Source organism: Cryptotermes secundus, unplaced genomic scaffold (genome assembly GCF_002891405.2).
Source record: "Cryptotermes secundus unplaced genomic scaffold, Csec_1.0 scaffold905, whole genome shotgun sequence".
In the NCBI taxonomy this organism is placed as follows: Eukaryota; Metazoa; Arthropoda; class Insecta; order Blattodea; family Kalotermitidae; genus Cryptotermes; species Cryptotermes secundus.
Genome location: NW_019737397.1, coordinates 181,862 through 198,862, shown reverse-complemented (window position 1 = coordinate 198,862; position 17,001 = coordinate 181,862). Strand labels below are relative to the sequence as shown.

At 39.2% G+C, this 17,001-nt stretch overlaps 1 protein-coding gene across 5 annotated transcripts in view; it reads left to right on the top strand.

Annotated features, from left to right (window-relative positions):
- Nucleotides 1-4,834: 4,834 nt before the first annotated feature.
- The window catches only part of LOC111870374 (PRKCA-binding protein), a 45,641-nt gene continuing 33,474 nt past the window's right edge, over nucleotides 4,835-17,001 (top strand). For 3 of the 5 annotated variants that reach the window (XM_023862607.2, XM_023862604.2, XM_023862603.2), the window contains exons 1-2: nucleotides 4,835-5,064; nucleotides 12,156-12,372. In XM_023862607.2, the coding sequence (XP_023718375.1) occupies nucleotides 12,359-12,372 (14 nt within the window). In that variant the 5' untranslated portion in view covers nucleotides 4,835-5,064; nucleotides 12,156-12,358. The remainder of the gene's footprint in view (nucleotides 5,065-12,155; nucleotides 12,373-17,001) is intronic. The other 2 variants (XM_023862606.2, XM_033753816.1) reach the window with 1 other exon arrangement.

The window sequence follows — 17,001 nt, the reverse complement described above, 5'->3', positions numbered from 1 at the left end:
CAGCGTTTTGATCATCATTTGTCCTATCACCCCTGTGATCTCTAACAATGCCAGTTACGTGTTATACTCTGTCTATTATTGTATGAGTTCTCCAATGTTGTTAAATTAATTTAACTTACAGCAGCATCTCATATCATACTATAGTCATATCCCAGCCCTTGAATGTGAAACATGGAGCTTTTCTAGGATTTTGTATAATTGCTACCATAATTATCTCACTCACTTTAATTGCCTGTGATGTAATATATCCTACAGAGGAGAAAAGAATTTGAAAGTAAAAATAGTGAGGTATAGGTAAGGTGAAGTTGTCCGTGTGTTTAGTCAGTGAAGCAACACGCCATGAAGACATGATGAGTGGAGGTATAGCTCCACCATCCTTGACCTTGGCACTACATTCAGGAAGGTGAGTGTTTAGCTTTATATCCCAGCTGCTTTACCCCCAATAGCCATTGGATAGGAGGCTGCATGGCCCCAGAGCTGGGCTGGTTGCTGTGGGAAGGAGAAAATCTCTTGCCTCTGACAGGAATCCAGACCATAGCCCATTGCTATGCTGACAAAGCTATCCTGGCTAGCAAGTTTATTAAAGAATATGGAATCAAAATAGCTAAGTCAGTATAACAACTAGACTACAGGCTGGATGACTGAGGAATTGGTGTTTGATTCCTGACAAGGGCAAGAGATTTTTCTTCAAATTGGTTATGGGGCCCATACAGCCTCCTGTATACTCAGTGCAGGAGACTCTTTCACAGGGGTAAAGAGGCTAGCTTGCCACTCACTTTCATCTAGTACTGAGGTTAACAGTAGTGGAGCTATACATTCACTGTTCCATACATGTTTATGATATGCTGCTTAATTAATCAAGCACCTTATTACTATTTAGTTTATAGGCATACAAGAATATGAATGTACAAGACATTTACTAGATCATCATTATCCTTTGTTAGTGAATGATTGATGATAAGAACAGGTGATGAGAGGGGACCGATATCAGCTGAATTGCATTTCATAAGGGGCCTGTGGAAGATACCCTTTCAGATCATAATTATATTCCACAAGTAACAGAATTTATGGAATTAAGAAAAAAAGATTAGGAAAGAACATATTTACATGATCCCAGAAGAAAAAGAACCTTAAAATGTTAACCAAAAGGAGAAAGAAGTTTGGGAAACAGTAGAAGGATTTTTTTTAATGTGCTTAACATGTCTCAATAGGCCTGATACTGGGAAGGATGGTGAAGGTGAATTACTTTCAAAATGTTTGGTTGAAATCAGACAAGTTGTTTCCAAGTTGTGCACAGACAAATGTGTATGTATATATCAGATATTGACTCTCTTTATAACACAAGGATTTATATGAAACAGTTGCTCATCAGATAGAGCTCAAAAGACAGTGTAGAAATACATTTTTGTAACACATTGCCCATGTGAGCATTTCATATGCATGGGCACTACATGAGCATATGCAGTATTAGGATACAAACTGAGCTCAGTATTGCAGTTATGTACTAGTGTAAAATAAATATGTCTCTTACATTGTAAACTGAGTGCTAGTAATGCCAAACTTACATACCGTATTTACGCATGTATAGGCCGCAGCACAATTTTCAGACAGAAATTATAGAAAAAATAATTTTCTTGGAATATTATTTCAGGAGTAGAACACCCTGTATTACTAATTATGAATATAATTTTTTTAAATGAAGTGTGATTTCGAATATTTCGAATATAAGCCGCACCCCAGTTTTCCTCTTGAATTTTTGGCAAAAAATGTGCGGCCTATACATGCGTAAATACGGTATTTAATAAATGTTTGAGGGGAAAACATGCTCAGAATAATTTTAAATGTAATCACATTGTCAATTGCAGATTAGTAAGTGCATTTTTGAATTAATGTTTGCTTTCTGAGGAAGAGAAATTTCCGTGTAATCACAATAAGCTATTTTCTTTTCTATTAATGGTCGATAAAACATGCATGTGACACTCAGTATACAGAACCTTTATGGTATTTGATGTGATCTTTTTCTGTTGAACAGTACATAGTGAATAGTTCATTAATACTATGGCAGACATATTAATTTGGCAAGTGTATAAACAGGTATGGCACAATTCCCATTTAAGATTCATTGGTCAAAATTCTTCCCTCATTTAATTTTAAATGTTCCAATCTAATGATCTCAGTGATAAATTTGATATTTTTACTGTATTTTTATGATTTGGCACCATATGTTATTTACATAACTGAAAGCCATACCATTATCAGTCAGTTGTGAATAAACTAGGCTAAAACAGTCCTCTATTGCCTGTCTGTAAGAAAGGTCTGGGAAAAGACTTATGTCGACTACTGAGTTATATAATTTCATATTTAAATTTGAGCCCCTGATATATCGATCATTGCAGTTACTAAGCTATGGACTGGATGACTGAGGAATTGCAGTTGATTCTCAGCAAGGATAAGAGGTTACTCTCTTCTCCATAGTATCCAGACAAGCAGTAGTACCGAACAAGACTAATATACAGTGGGTACTGGGGGTGTTTCCTTGGGGTAAAGCAGTGGTGTGAAGCTGACCACCCACTTCCATGTAATGCCAAAGTTCAGAATGGTGGAGCTATACTGCACCCACCCCATGGTATGTCATCATTTTGTGGAGCTTAATTAATTATGGTCAGAGATAACTCTGTCTGTGCTTACCTTTACCGTGTTTAAATTTATATACATTCAGTGAACACATTTTGTACTGGCCTGCTTTAAATTTCAAATGCCTCAATTCAGTCACATTTAAATCATATTTCCCTGATATTCTTCACTGATCAAAAGCATGCTTTTATTTTTTGCTTGTGTGTGATGGTTTATCAGAAGCTTGTCTGCTTATGTTTGTTATTGTCATGTCTCAGTATACAAATCCTTATGCAGTGTTGCTCAACAAAACTGAACACCACTACCATCACTCTTTGTGAATCATCAGCAAGTGTTTCATTTGAAATACTGTACCTGTCTGCATAAGCTTCTGCAGCAGTATCAATGGTATAAACTACATGATCAGGCCTCTTTCAGAATGCTGCCATGCTCACATGCAGAAACATGAAAATAGTTGCTATCTTAAGCATTCATTTCAGAGCAGTCTTTAGTCATTATGAGTTTGTATTTAGTCTTGAAGTCTTATCAGAGGAAGTGACAATGAGGAGTACTGTCTTCTGGTATACAACACTGTAAAGTCTGGAAGAACACTGACGTTTCAGAGGAATGTACTGTCTCTGTCTTCAATGAAGAGTAAGCCAAACAAGAAACAGCAAGCAGAGCAGCCTGTCACATGCTTCTTTCTGATTTCCTGTGTGGCTTAGTTTTGAGCCACGAAGATAGAGGTTGTATGTTCCCTTGAAACAGTGGTAAATTCCTACAAGACTACATGTTGTTATGTCATAGAAGACTCTTCATGTAAGTGTTTGTCGGCAGGGTCTCCCTCTTTAAACTGCAGCTGACATTAGTTGAATATCCTGCTGTAGAGCGAGTGCACAAGACTGAAACAACACAGATATAACCAGTATACTATGCTCAGAAAGGAACATGCAGTGATAACCACAATCTTTATGCAGTATGATAATATTTGCTAAAGAATTTAATAATTGTGCTGTGTGATCAAATTTGTGTTTCCATACAGTATTTAAGTATTTCTTCTATTAGTGGCTAAGGGTGAATAGAGTGATTAATGTCACTGTGTTACACTCAATTTGTAACATATTTAATATTCCTTGATTTAAGGTTTTCCTGCATTTAACATTCAATGTCAGTGATTGGAAATCAATAATCTCATTGTTAAACACCATCCATTTTTAAGATTCTCCTTGGTTCAGTGTTGAAGTTCACTGTTCCCAAATAAATCCTGTATGTTGCTATGCTCATTTGTCTGAACACCAACTGGAAAATGGCCAAAATACAATAATGCAATGTGCCAAATTTGAAAATGTACAATATGAAAACAGGCCAGTTCTGTTATATATTTGGTATTTTTGTGCATTAAGATACTATAATAGCACATGTTTCTTGTCACCCTATATTTGTAATGTGTTTTGTTTATGGTGGTTCTGCTTATAATGCTCAGATTGAAATACAGTCAAATCATGTTTTTATGTATGTATGCAATTGTTATTTAAATATACTTATTTCAATTTGATAGTCCTTGGTAGTAAAAGTTTTGGAAAAGAAAAACTATAGTGCTTCCAGTCCCTTTCCCTAATAGAAATTGTTATATTAAATTGAAATAAATATATTAATATGGTAACAGTATTTTCTTCATTTTAACCCTATCCTGTAACCCAGAATTGTGTCATGACAACGATAAATCCCGTGCAAAAAACTGACACAGGGAGGAAGGTAATTTCATAAGCCTGCTTTTATTTATTTTTTCAAAATAAGGCTAATTAAAAAAGGGACAACTAAGTGAAGAGTCTGTGCAGAGGGTCTTGACCGGGGTGCAAAAACTGCATATCAGTCATTTGAGAACAATACGAAGGGGTTTCTTAATACAAGTAACAGCAACTACAGATTGAATATAAAATTGAGCAATTGGAATGTAGCTGGCATTATGTCAAATAAAGAACAGTTGGAAGCAAATAATATGAGAACTACAGGATTAATTACAGAGGAGGAATTTCAAGTGTAGCTTTCGAGGATAAATGTGGGGAGAGCCCAGGAACTGATTGAAAGAAGAATTTTGCTAAAATATGGATTTCATTTTTGAACTATAAGAGAATCGACTATACAATCCTCGATAATTTTGATAGTGACTTCGATATCTCGACCCGTTCTCGAAAGAAACCGGTTGCATTAATTTACAGAGTCAGAGCAGTCAGAGCGGTCAGAGCCTTTAGACGCTTTAGACGCTTTAGACATACAGACAGGTGCGATACCAGGCGAAGAATACAAAGTTGTTGTTCAATACATGTCATTTTTGTTCGGCAGAAGTCCAGGCTGTAAATCTGATTGTTAATAATAACGGACATTTGGTGAGCGTTGAAATTGTAATATGCTTGATTATGAAGATGATTATTTTTTGGAAGAAGACAAAATGTGAGTGAAAAAGATTACGTGCTTTTTCTTCCAGTGGTATTGATCATTACGTCCTAAACTGCTATTTAAGGTTATAAAACGTCATCATCCTAACCTAATCAGACTTCTTGTCTGAATTCTATAAACTGATTTATTTACCATCTCACGTTAGATAATCAGCAAAAGAATTTCTTGACATGCAATTGATAAATAACTTGTCATTTTGATGTATTGTGTAGTATTTGGGCGTAGTCATTTTTTTCGGAGTTAATAGCGAAGATTGTACAATTGTTTTTGCGCGGAGTGCTGTGCAGTGACGTTATTTAAAAATAAATTTGCTGCCGTCACAAGGTTTTGCCCAAGCACAATAAAATTGGAACCGAGGTTCATTCAGGTGATGAATCATGTATGGGTGTCTATATGTACAGTTTCCAAGGCGTCCTCACAGTCCATTCCACAGTGACATCAGCACAGTCGTTCATGTTATTCTCAGCTCCCTTCACAACACTTTCCACAGGAGTTACTTCCATACATTTGGCAGATGGAGGGAAAGTCCAAAATGATTTGAATATATTAAGTGATAATTTGTAGTGTGAACTCTGTGCCTTCTTTTTGAGAGATTTTGGTGTGTATACTTCCGCATTGATCACAAGAAATTAAACGAGGTAGAGGGTAAAGAGCGGTATTGTGTTGAAATCACAAATATGTTTGCAACTTTGGAAAACACACTGAGGTGGATATTAAGAGAGCTTGGGAAACTATTAGAGAGAATATCAAAATTTCTTCCAAAGAGAGGCCAGGTTATTATGTATTGAAGAAACATAAGCCATTTTTCAGTGAAGGATGCTCAAAATTATTAGACCAAAGGAAACAAGCCAGATTGCAGCTGTTACAGAATCCAAGTGAAATAAGTGGGGTTAATCTGAACAATATAAAATGTGAAATCAGCAGGTATTTCAGGAATAAAAACAGGGAATATCTGAAAGAATTGATGAGCTTCAGTGAACAGTAAGAAGAAGGATATTAGAAACCTGTATAGAGGAATAAATGACTTTAAGAGTGGTTACCAACCTAGAAGTAATTAGTGAAGGATGGGAATGGTGATCTGCTTGCAGATTCCCACAACATTTTGAATAGGTGGAGAAACTACTTCTCTCAGTTATTGAATGTACATAGGGTAATTGATGTTAGGCAGATAGAAATACATACAGCTGAGCCGTTAGTACCTGATCCCAGCCCTTTTGAGGTTGAAATTGCTATTGCAAAATTGAAAAGGTATAAATCGCCAGGCAGTGATCAAAGTCCAGCAGAATTTATTGAAGCAGGAGGCAAAATATTACATTCTAAGATCCATAAGCTAATTAGTTCTATTTGGCATAAGGACAACTTGCCTGATCAGTGGAAGGAGTCTGTTATTGTACCAGTTCACAAGAAGGGTGATAAAACTGACTGTAGTAATTATCATGGGATGTTGCTCTTATCAGGGGCATGCAGTAGCTTAGTTGGTTGAGGCACTATGCTGCAAGCTGGAAGGTCATGGGATCAAATCCCGATGAGGTCATTGGATATTTTTCAATTTGCTTAATCCTTGAAGCTGCACTATGGGCCTGGGGTCGACTCAGCCTCTAACGGAAATGAGTACCAGGAATATTCTTGGAATGTTCTTGGGGGTAAAGAGTGGCCGGCATGTAGGGCTGACAGCCTTACTGCCATCTATGAGCCGATTGTCTAGAAGATGTGGGAACCTCAACATCTCACAACCCTATAGGCCTTCACCGCCTGTTACAGGGATACCTTTACTTACTTACTTTTACTTATTGCTGCTATCAGGAGAAGGGATAGTGTAGTTGGTGTAGCAACTAGCTATGTGCTGGATGACAGCTGTTTGTCTGTGCTGATGATGTGAATCTACTGGGTGATAATGTGGATACCATATGGAAAAATGCATAAACTTTAATTGACTCTAGTAAGGAGGTTGGTTTAGAAGTTAGCACACAGAAAACTGTAGGTGATCGCCGACTTACAGCTGCCACGACTGTCGCTCAAGCTTGAGTTCTTTTTCTCAGGATACGGGTGCTTCGGAGATGGGAGTGGAACACACTTCGGGGTTAATAAATCCGGGATCTCCAGAACACCGAATATTGCACTTTTAATTTAAAATTTCATTCAATGATTAATATTTGCATTGTCCTTCAAGCTAGCTGCTTCGTCCGCCCTACTCGCTACCCTACTGTTAAACACTTCTCTCTTCTCTATCTACTTTTCAACTACTGTCCTCCTCCGCTCCCTATAACCGACTGCCCTCTCTTTACCAGTCCCCCAGTTGGCCTAAAAAACGAAAAAAAATAGAAACATAAAAAGAGAAAGCTAAGGGTTGAGCCCGGCATCTGACCTACATTCATATTTTTCGAGAAGCTCGTAAACTTTTTTAGGTCTTCAGGGCACCCAAGACCCCTCCTGGCCGGTCTCACACATGGTCAGTTCATGGGTTTATGATACCGGGAGTAAACAGGCAACATTAGGGACAATAGTGGCACCCGTAGCCTAAGGAGGACAATAGTTGAATTACAACTAGACAGACGGTCCCGGGATGGTATCTCGCTGGTGGAACGTCTCTCATGGTGTTAAACAATGCATAAGTTGTTCATACCCTTAATTAAATAATTTTGGCGAGGGACGTACGGTTACATACTCCCCCCATTAAGCCGAGGTGTGTCCGAGTCGCACAGATGAAAGATGCTACTGAGGCTTAATGCCATTCTCCCGTACAAACCGAGAATTACATTAATTGTTTGCAATACACTGTCATACTTACACAAAGTTACCACATACAAGACAGATTATTTCAGCTCTGACGCTCACACTCTTCACAAAACTTCAAACATACCACAGGCGCGCGTACAATACAACTTCTACATTCACATTAGTCTAGCATCCCCACATGTTAGATTTTTCTTCACCTAAGCTAATTACAGGTTATTCGCTCTTACTACATACATGAATCCGTACAGAACATAATACTGTACTCAGGAGAGCACTACAAATCGTGACACAGATGTGACCCAAATATAAGGCAACCTGAAATCCAAGGCAAACACATCAGAACACATACCCTTCTGCTCCAATTGCAATCCCCATCTCCAACGTCGTACCTATTCATACAACATGGTAAACACATGACTTCTATCTTATTTCAAAAACTTAATCACTCACATCTTCAGAACTGAAAGATCATCACTGTTAGGATTCGTATGATTCATACTGTCAGCATCTTAACACAAGAGGTCCAGTCTTCTCATAAAACTTACCACACTTTCAACAGTGGTGACAATAGGCATTTATAATTCAATTAACTTATTCTGATCCACCATACCTTGATAGCTCATGACCTTTGGAACCTTGTTTACCCTCTTATCATAAATATTACTTAATGCCGTCGATATTACCAGAAACCAGTATCACACAATTCATTGCTACACAATCCATATGCCTTGCCACTGACAATGAGTAACGCAGAAATTAATGCAATTTTAACAATAGTGAAATTAATTAACTTTCTTAACCTTAATACAAATAAATGAAATATGTGCATGTGCAGGAAAATCTGACACACACTGACCTTGAAATGTCTCACTTTCACACTTAGCGACCACCATATTTCTGTCCACAATATTTATATCCCAGTATTTTCAAAACGACACAATCAAATTAGAATACACTTACGAGCACATAGCACTAACGACATCTATCACTGATTGCCCTCAAGCTGCATTTGCCAGGTCCATGGTTTACTGACAGTCCATGCATGGGGTGAACAGGTGACGTGAAATCACCACAGCATGGCATTGAAGTAACCTTTGATTTGACCATACCTGTGGTTCCTTTATCCTTGAGAGTCTTCTTCCTCTTCTTCCAGTTTCGAACCAACGTCCTGCCCTGGGGCTCCGAGAGATAAAGTGGCGTTGCTGTGCCGCGATATTCAGTAGTCTGTCACTGTTCGCCTTCCGCCCCGACTGCAGCTGAAGTTGTGCTACCCATGAATGATTCCCACACTCTTCTGTTACGTCTCCTGATTCTATGCCCGTTTTTGGAACTTCAGCCAAGTTTCCACAAATCACTTGTGATCTTGGTATTGGAGAAATCACATTGCATCCGCGAAGTCCACTTCCTGCATAATTCATCTCGTCGGTATTGGATAACTTTATTTCTGACTGGTCTGTACTCTTGTCACTGCTCAATGTGCGTTCTTCTTGGCTGACAAGAATTCCTTGGTCACTAGTTGTGTGCGCTTGGATCGCAAGAGTGCCTGGCTCTTTCACATTTTCTTCGTTATGACATGAATTTACCTGATGTTTTATTTGGGTTTCAAAATTTTCAGAATTATCCCCTCACACCGTATCCTCAGATTCCATTACTTGATCCACTCTACGATGAATGTCCATTGTAACTGAGACCACTGCTTCACGCACGTCCGCTACTATCCTGTTTCCCATTTCGCGCAAGTTTTCATCAATACTATTTTCCACTCTCGTCATTATGTCATCAAATTCATTTACCATTTTCATCATTCTCTCCTCAAATTTTTCCATTTTCATCATTCCGTCCTCAAATTTACTTTCCATCTTCATCATTCTGCCCTCCAATTTTTCCATATAGGTTAATATGGCCTGCACGTCTCCTTCGCATTTTCTATACATTTCATCTGTTTATTCTGGGTCTGTAAATTAGCTCCTTCCTCCATTTCTCCCCCATTCTCTGTATCGTTGATCCCTTCCATTACTTCAATCTCTTGTTTATAATACTGATGGCTCTAACTAACCTTGTGTATATGTATCTTCCATTTTCTTGTCTTCAGATTTCTTCCTTTCCTCCGCTGTTTCCATGATGTTCCGCTCGCAGACTCCCGTTCTCCTCCGCTGTTACGTGCCCCAGGTTGGAAGCGCCAATTCTACTGGCTAGCCGCTCCGTCCACCCTACTCTCTACCCTACTGTTAAACACTTCTCTCTTCTCTGTCTACCTTTCAACTACTGTCCTCCTCCGCTCCCTATAACCGACTGCCCTCTCTTTACCAGTCCCCCAGTTGGCCTAAAAAAACGAAAAAAATAGAAACATAAAAAGAGAAGGCCAATGGTTGAGCCCAGCATCTGACCTACATTCGTATTTTTCGAGAAGCCCATAAACTTTTTTAGGTCTTCAAGGCACCCAAGACCCCTCCTGGCCAGAGTGAAATTTGGTCTCTGACATTAAGGGAGGAACATAGACCGAGGGTGTTTGAGAACAGGGTGTTGAGGAGAATATTTGGACTGAAGAGAGATGAAGTGACAGGAGGTTGGAGAAAACTGCATAATGAGGAGCTTCATAACTTGTACTCTTCTCCAAGTATAATTAGAATGATCAAGTCAATGAGGATGAGATGGGTAGGACATGTAGCACAGATTGGGGCGAAGACTAATGCATATAGGATATTGGTGGGAAATCCAGTAGGAAAGAGACCACTGGGAAGACCAAGGTGTAGGTGGGTGGTCAATATTAAAATGGATCTTAGAGAGAGAGAGGATGGGATTGTATGGATTGGCTTGATCAGGCTTAGGATAGGGACCATTGGAGGGCTCTTATGAACGTGGTAATGAACCTTTGGGTTCCATAAAATGCTGGAAAGTCCTTCGGTAGCTGCACAATTGGCAGCTTCTCAAGAAGGGCTCAGCTCCATGAGTGAGTGAGTGATACTTTTGCAATGAGTTAACAGGCTTTTTACTGTTCCTCTCAGCAGTGATAAGGGAAAGGTATTGTCATATGGTTATGTTATGTCATTGCAGTTCACCATTAAATATAATGCAGCAGGTGATAACACTATATATGTAGGTGACATGCGACTGAAGTTCTGAGCAGGGACAGTGAGCTGGTGGGAGAGTAATCAAGCCACATGTGTCTCAGTTTTGCTCCTAGTCTTATCTGATTTCATAAGAAATTATGTGCAAAAGTTACACAAATGCTTTGTAGCACCAGAGGATAGTCTGCTTTGTCTCGTATTTAACATAATTGATATGGTAATTATTGTATTACAAGAATGAATTGTTTTTCTTTTGTCTTGTTAACAGTAGCTGGTCTCTGTAAAGGAGACTGTTAACAGAAATTTTCAGAAAGAAAGCTTGAGTACCCTGATGTAGAAAGCATTGAAAATGTGAAAGTTTATATGGATAAATGGCCTGTCTTATAGTTATGGTGCATGAACCTGACCTCTCCGAAACGGTTACCAGGAAAGTTTTGTATATACAAATATGATAACAAAGGATTAACCCAAAATGAACATCATACCATTGAAAACATCATGTTTTTGAACTTGCACCAAATAAGAAATAGAAGTCAGTAAGGGAATGTAAGAGGCAATAAAGATGGCTGACAGTCTGAAACACATCTACTAGTGAAATTATAGTGAAATTGCTGTGATAAGTGTAGGTGGAGAATTCCAAGAAACAATCTCTGAAGTAAATCATTCAGTGTATGAACATTTCCATACAATTGAGATGTGTGGCCTGGTAGTTTGGTAGCCATAACTTAACAATAATGGGTATTTAAATTCTGTATTCATTGTAGAACACACTTTTTCTCCATATTTTATCTAAGAGCTTTTTCTTCTCCTTATTAAATATGTCGGATGTATCTTCGCAGTACAGTGCCCTGTTTGTTACATTCCTTTTGCATGCCCAGAATTCTGACACCGTTCCTTTATATATGAACAGCTGCCTGCAGTTGTTCCAGCAAAGCAAACCAGATCATCTTTCCTGTTTTATTTATATGTTTAGTTGTAGTTTATTTAATAACACTATAAGTGATTAAGACCCTGTAGTGTTTTCTCTGAAAAATCTGAATTCAGTGATAGATTAGATTAATTTGGATTTACATAATGTAATTCATGTATCTGTTGGGATTTAGTAAATATAATAAACAATGAAAGAATCATTTTACAAGTTTTGCAGTAGACAACATTGTGTAGGTGTGTTGAAGAAATTTAGGTACTTGACTGCTCTTTTGTTACATTTTTCTTTGCACTGCTTTTTGAATTTTTATTTTTGTGTTTATTTTGTTTTTTGTGTATTGAATTGTGTTTCAGCTTGAATTTACTGCAGTAGCAGTTTTGGCCTCTCATCAGTTGTGATCTCTGCTTGCAAGTGGATGTTTATTGTTTAGTTTCTCCATTCCTTCCTTTATTGATTCTGCACTTTGAATGTGGCCGAATTATTCAAGATTCCCAGATTATATTCAGGACAGAAGTAGGGTACAACTGTGCATGGTGATCCTCGCCTTCTAGCCATCATGGAAGATCGAATGTATGTTGCTTTGATATCCTTATGTCTTTTTTTGTGAAGCATCGATTTTAATTTTCATTGCTGTTTGCTAGTTACAGCTGTACTACTTACCTGCTTACTTAGTGCACTCAGACTAGTATATTAGCTGTGAAGTCTTATCAGGCNCATTTAAAGCTGTTGTCACGGCCGCTTGGATAGCCTGAATGCTTTCAAAATGGCGTCCTTTGAGTGCAGTCTTGATCCTCGGGAACAAAAAGAAGTCGGCCGGAGCTAGGTCGGGGCTGTAGGGTGGCTGCGTAAGCGTCACCAAGTGGTGCTTTGCCAGGAACTCACAGACGAGCAGAGACGTGTGGCTGGGTGCATTGTCATGATGCAGCCGCCAGTTAGGGGCGATGTCTTTTTGCACGCAGATGACCCTTTTCCTTAATCTTTCTAGAACATCCACGTAGTAGGGAGCGTTGACAGTCTGTCCTTGTGGTAAAAGCTCTTTGTGGACCACACCCTTGGCGTCGAAAAAGACAATGAGCATTGTTTTCACTTTTGATTTGCTCATCTTTGCCTTCTTCGGTTTCGGGGAAGCCGAGGTGTGCCATTCAGCACTCTGGCGCTTCGTTTCTGGGTCGTACTCAAATGTCCACGTTTCATCGCTGGTAATAACACAATCTAAATAATGAGGTTCAATTTCCACACGTTCCTTCAATTCACTCGCGATCAACACTCGATTGGCCCTTTGCTCATCAGTCAACAATTTGGGGACCAGCTTGGCGCACACCTTTCGCATGTTCAATTCGTCCATAACGATGTGATGCACAATGGTTTTTGGAATGTTAAGAGTGTCGGCTAACAACCAGACAGTCATTCGACGGTCAGTATTCAACAAATCACGCACACGAGTCACATTTCATCGGTTTGGCCTGTTGATGGCCGTCCAGAGCGGGGGTCATCTTCCACTCCTTCCTGGCCCTCCTTAAACTTCTTCACCCACCTTGTAACTTGCACATATGATAGAGCAGACTCCCTGTAGGCTTGCTTAAGCAGTTCATGAGTTTCAGCAGCTTTTTTGTTGAGCTTTTTGCAGAACTTCACCGCCCAACGTTGTTCGAAAGTATCCGCCATTGCGCACCGTGATGTCGTCACAAAACACAGGTGCACTAAATCAGCGATACTGACGCCTCCGATGCTCGAGCAAACTGACGGGCGCGCTGTGAAGCTAAAGGCCTCCCTCCCCCTCACCCAACCGGTTCCAGCGCGCTCCGACCAGTAGGACCGCGGGAAAGAAATATATTTAATGACTTTTGGGACACACCTTGTATATATATATATGTTATGTTAACAATGAATTCCTTAATTTGATTTAGCCAATGAGATTGATAAGAAAATAGTATTTTTTTTCCCCTCCTGTGTGCAGCCTTAGTGTGTTTCTTATTCCAGCATTCCAGAACTGCCAGGAGATGCATGAAGGGTGTTCCAGGGGGGTGTGAGATCATGAGAAAAAATCGATCTTTAATATACAATTAAGCTGAAATAATTCTTTTTATCACATGCTTTGGCATAATGGTGATACTGTAGAGGAGCTTGGTTTGAATTTTGGTCTGTACATCAGCTACCTTGACTGAGTTTTTTCAGCATGGTTTTCCTCAGTCCCTCCAGGCAGTTGCCAGGATTGTGCCTTAATTGGGCCATGGCCACCTCCTTCCAAACCCTTTACAAATCATCATTCATTTGTCATTTGTCCATTCAACACTATATAGTCTAGATGCTGAATGCGGCATTAAATAACTTACAACCAGACATTAAAGAAATTAAAGCTATTAGATTTTGACATTCATCACTGTATAAAGAGCGCTGTGCAGCATTTTCATATAAAATTTGAATTTTTTTTTTCAGTTTTGATATGTTACCAATTATGGATGACAGTACAAATATGAGTGAAAATGGTTACATTTATGTCAGTAGAAGAAAGTGTGGGGGGGTATAATTGTTTGGTGAAAACCAAAGCGGGATTATCAGCAAGTTTTGGAATCACTGATTTGGGACATATGTTGCATCTGTACCTTCTGCTTTCTTATGTCACATGATGTGTTGACATCGCTTTGTCCAGGCAACAGTAAGAAGACTGATCAAGAGCATGCCATAACTCAGTCAGGTAGTTATTGGCTTCTCTCTCTGGAAGTCCAGGTCTCAGTATGTTCCAAATGGAATTTGTGTTTGACAATGTAGCACTGGATAAATGTTCTCCAAGCACTTTGGTGTTTGTTCTTTGCCTGTTATCATTCTGACACTGCACCATACTGATCTCCCATCAGAGGCAGGTGCAGTAGCCCCATGCTCACTCACTCGTACAACTAAAAAAGTAGACAGTTATCATGGCATGAGAGACGTGATCGTGGCTATGCCCTCTTACCATTACAGTTGGTTCACATGTGGACAAAAGACTGCTATTATGAATACGTTCAGGTAATATGTCAGCTGGGATAGCCCAATTGGTATAGCAACAGGCTACAGACAGGGTGGCCAGGGTTCAATTTCCGGCAGGGGTAAGAGATTTTTATGTACTCTGCAGTGTCCAGACCACTGCTGGGCCCGATCCAACATCCTAGTGAATGAATATTGAGGACCCTTTCCCCAGGGGTAAATCAGCCAAGGCATGAAGCTCACCACTTATATCTGTCTAGTTCTGAGGTCAAGAATGATGAAGCTGTACCTTCACTGCCCCATGTCTACATGGCATGGTACTTAAATTAAACCCAGGAACAGCTTTACCTTTACTGTCAGGAAATAGTTTACAGTGGAAGCTAATATAATACACTGGATGTTGCAGTGTAGGAAATTGCCTCAGCATTTATGTAAAATTGATATTTCAAATCGAAATATAGGAATATTGTGACAGAAAGTATACACTGTTTTATGCATCATGTGAGCTATGAATGTTTTCTTTCCCTTCTGCTTTTGTTATTTTTACTAAATGTCCTAGGGTATTCAACACAGAAGAATAGTTTTTGTAACATAGTTCCTATTCTTTTTGTTTCGTTCATTTGCATCTTTTCCTTCACTTTTGATTTTTTAAAAATCCAAGGAAAGAAGTTGATACCAATGCAACTTTTATTTCTGTCTTCACTATATCATCACGTATGGTGGGGGAGGGGCATGACTTATAAGATGTATTTTGGATTGGATGAATTGGATTTATGGACAGCTTATACACACCACTTGTAACTACAGGCAATTACAGCACTGTCACTATTTCCACACTTTACAGTCCACTGTTACACTAGCATTCTCATCTTCACTAGTCTTATCCTGGCAACGGATTTCACAGTACTTGTACCAGTCTCACTGTGACTGCAGCACACATGAAGTCTTTTTTGCACAGCCCAATTCCTTTCTTGCCATCATCTGCTTCCATCTCAGTTCTGATTCTAGGTAACTGCTCACTTGGAATTCTGGACCCTGACAAACTCTTCTCAGCTGAGCTTTTCAGTATAACCACTTTGCATGAACTGAACAGAAGACAGTTTCCAACAACCCCTGTTGTTGTGTGTTTACCAATATGTTGCCTAGAAACAGGTTCTTCTATTCCATGGATATTCGTTACAGCAGGAATATGTTTACTGATCTGTTCCCTAGAAATGGATTTCATAACACTATTGTTTATTTGCCCATTGCATAGCAACAGCTGTACATGCTACAATATGTTCTGTCTTACTACTATAACATGTTTTGGGGATATAGGGAAATCATCAGGTCTCGCTAAAAGTGTTTGGAATTCATTGAGCTGCATTTAGTTGCCTGGATTTGTGTATTCATATGTCATCACATAGCTGGTCACGGTAGCCGAGCGGTCTAAGGCATGTACTGTCTTCGCTCGCTTGGAAACCGGGATCGTGGGTTCGAATCCTACTCAGGGCATGGATGTGTAGTTTGTATGTGCGTTTTTCTATGTTTGTGTACAGGTAGAGGCCTTGCGATGAGCTGATCACCTGCCCAAGGAGCCCTACCGAATGTGTAATATCTAGAAAAACCGAAGTGAACGGAGAAGTTCATGGAGGTAGGCCTAGGCCCACTGGGGCTGTAGTGCCAAGGAAAAAAAAAATGTCATTACATGCTGCTTTTGTAGGTGTTGGCATACTGGCATAATGCGTGCATATCGTATGTATTGTGGCAGTGTGTAGACCTTACCACTCTCTGGTTACGTTGTTGAAGCTGTCCATCTGTGTAGAGAGGAGGATGCCAGACTGCCCCCCCCACACCTTCTACTACCCCACTCCTCAGCAGAGTCAGTAATACATAGAAATCATAATAAGAGCTGGTCACATGCCAGTAATCATATCTTGTTCCTGTTATACCCATAGTTTATACCACATTTATTTTTTAAGGAAAGCCTGTTCTAGAAATTTTCAGTGTAGACAATACTGTATATTGAAAGCATGTCTCTCAGTACACTCAAATCTCGATTATCCAGGATGATGGTGGGGATGGAAATCATGATTAATTGAAAACCCAGTTAAGACAAATTTTATTAAAAGTAGTACTGTAATACTGTACTTCATAATACTATAGGCCTACCTGTATTTAAATTTATTCAACCTCATTTTTATGTAATCTCATGGCCTATTTAATACTTTTTTTACATTACATTGAAGTATGAAT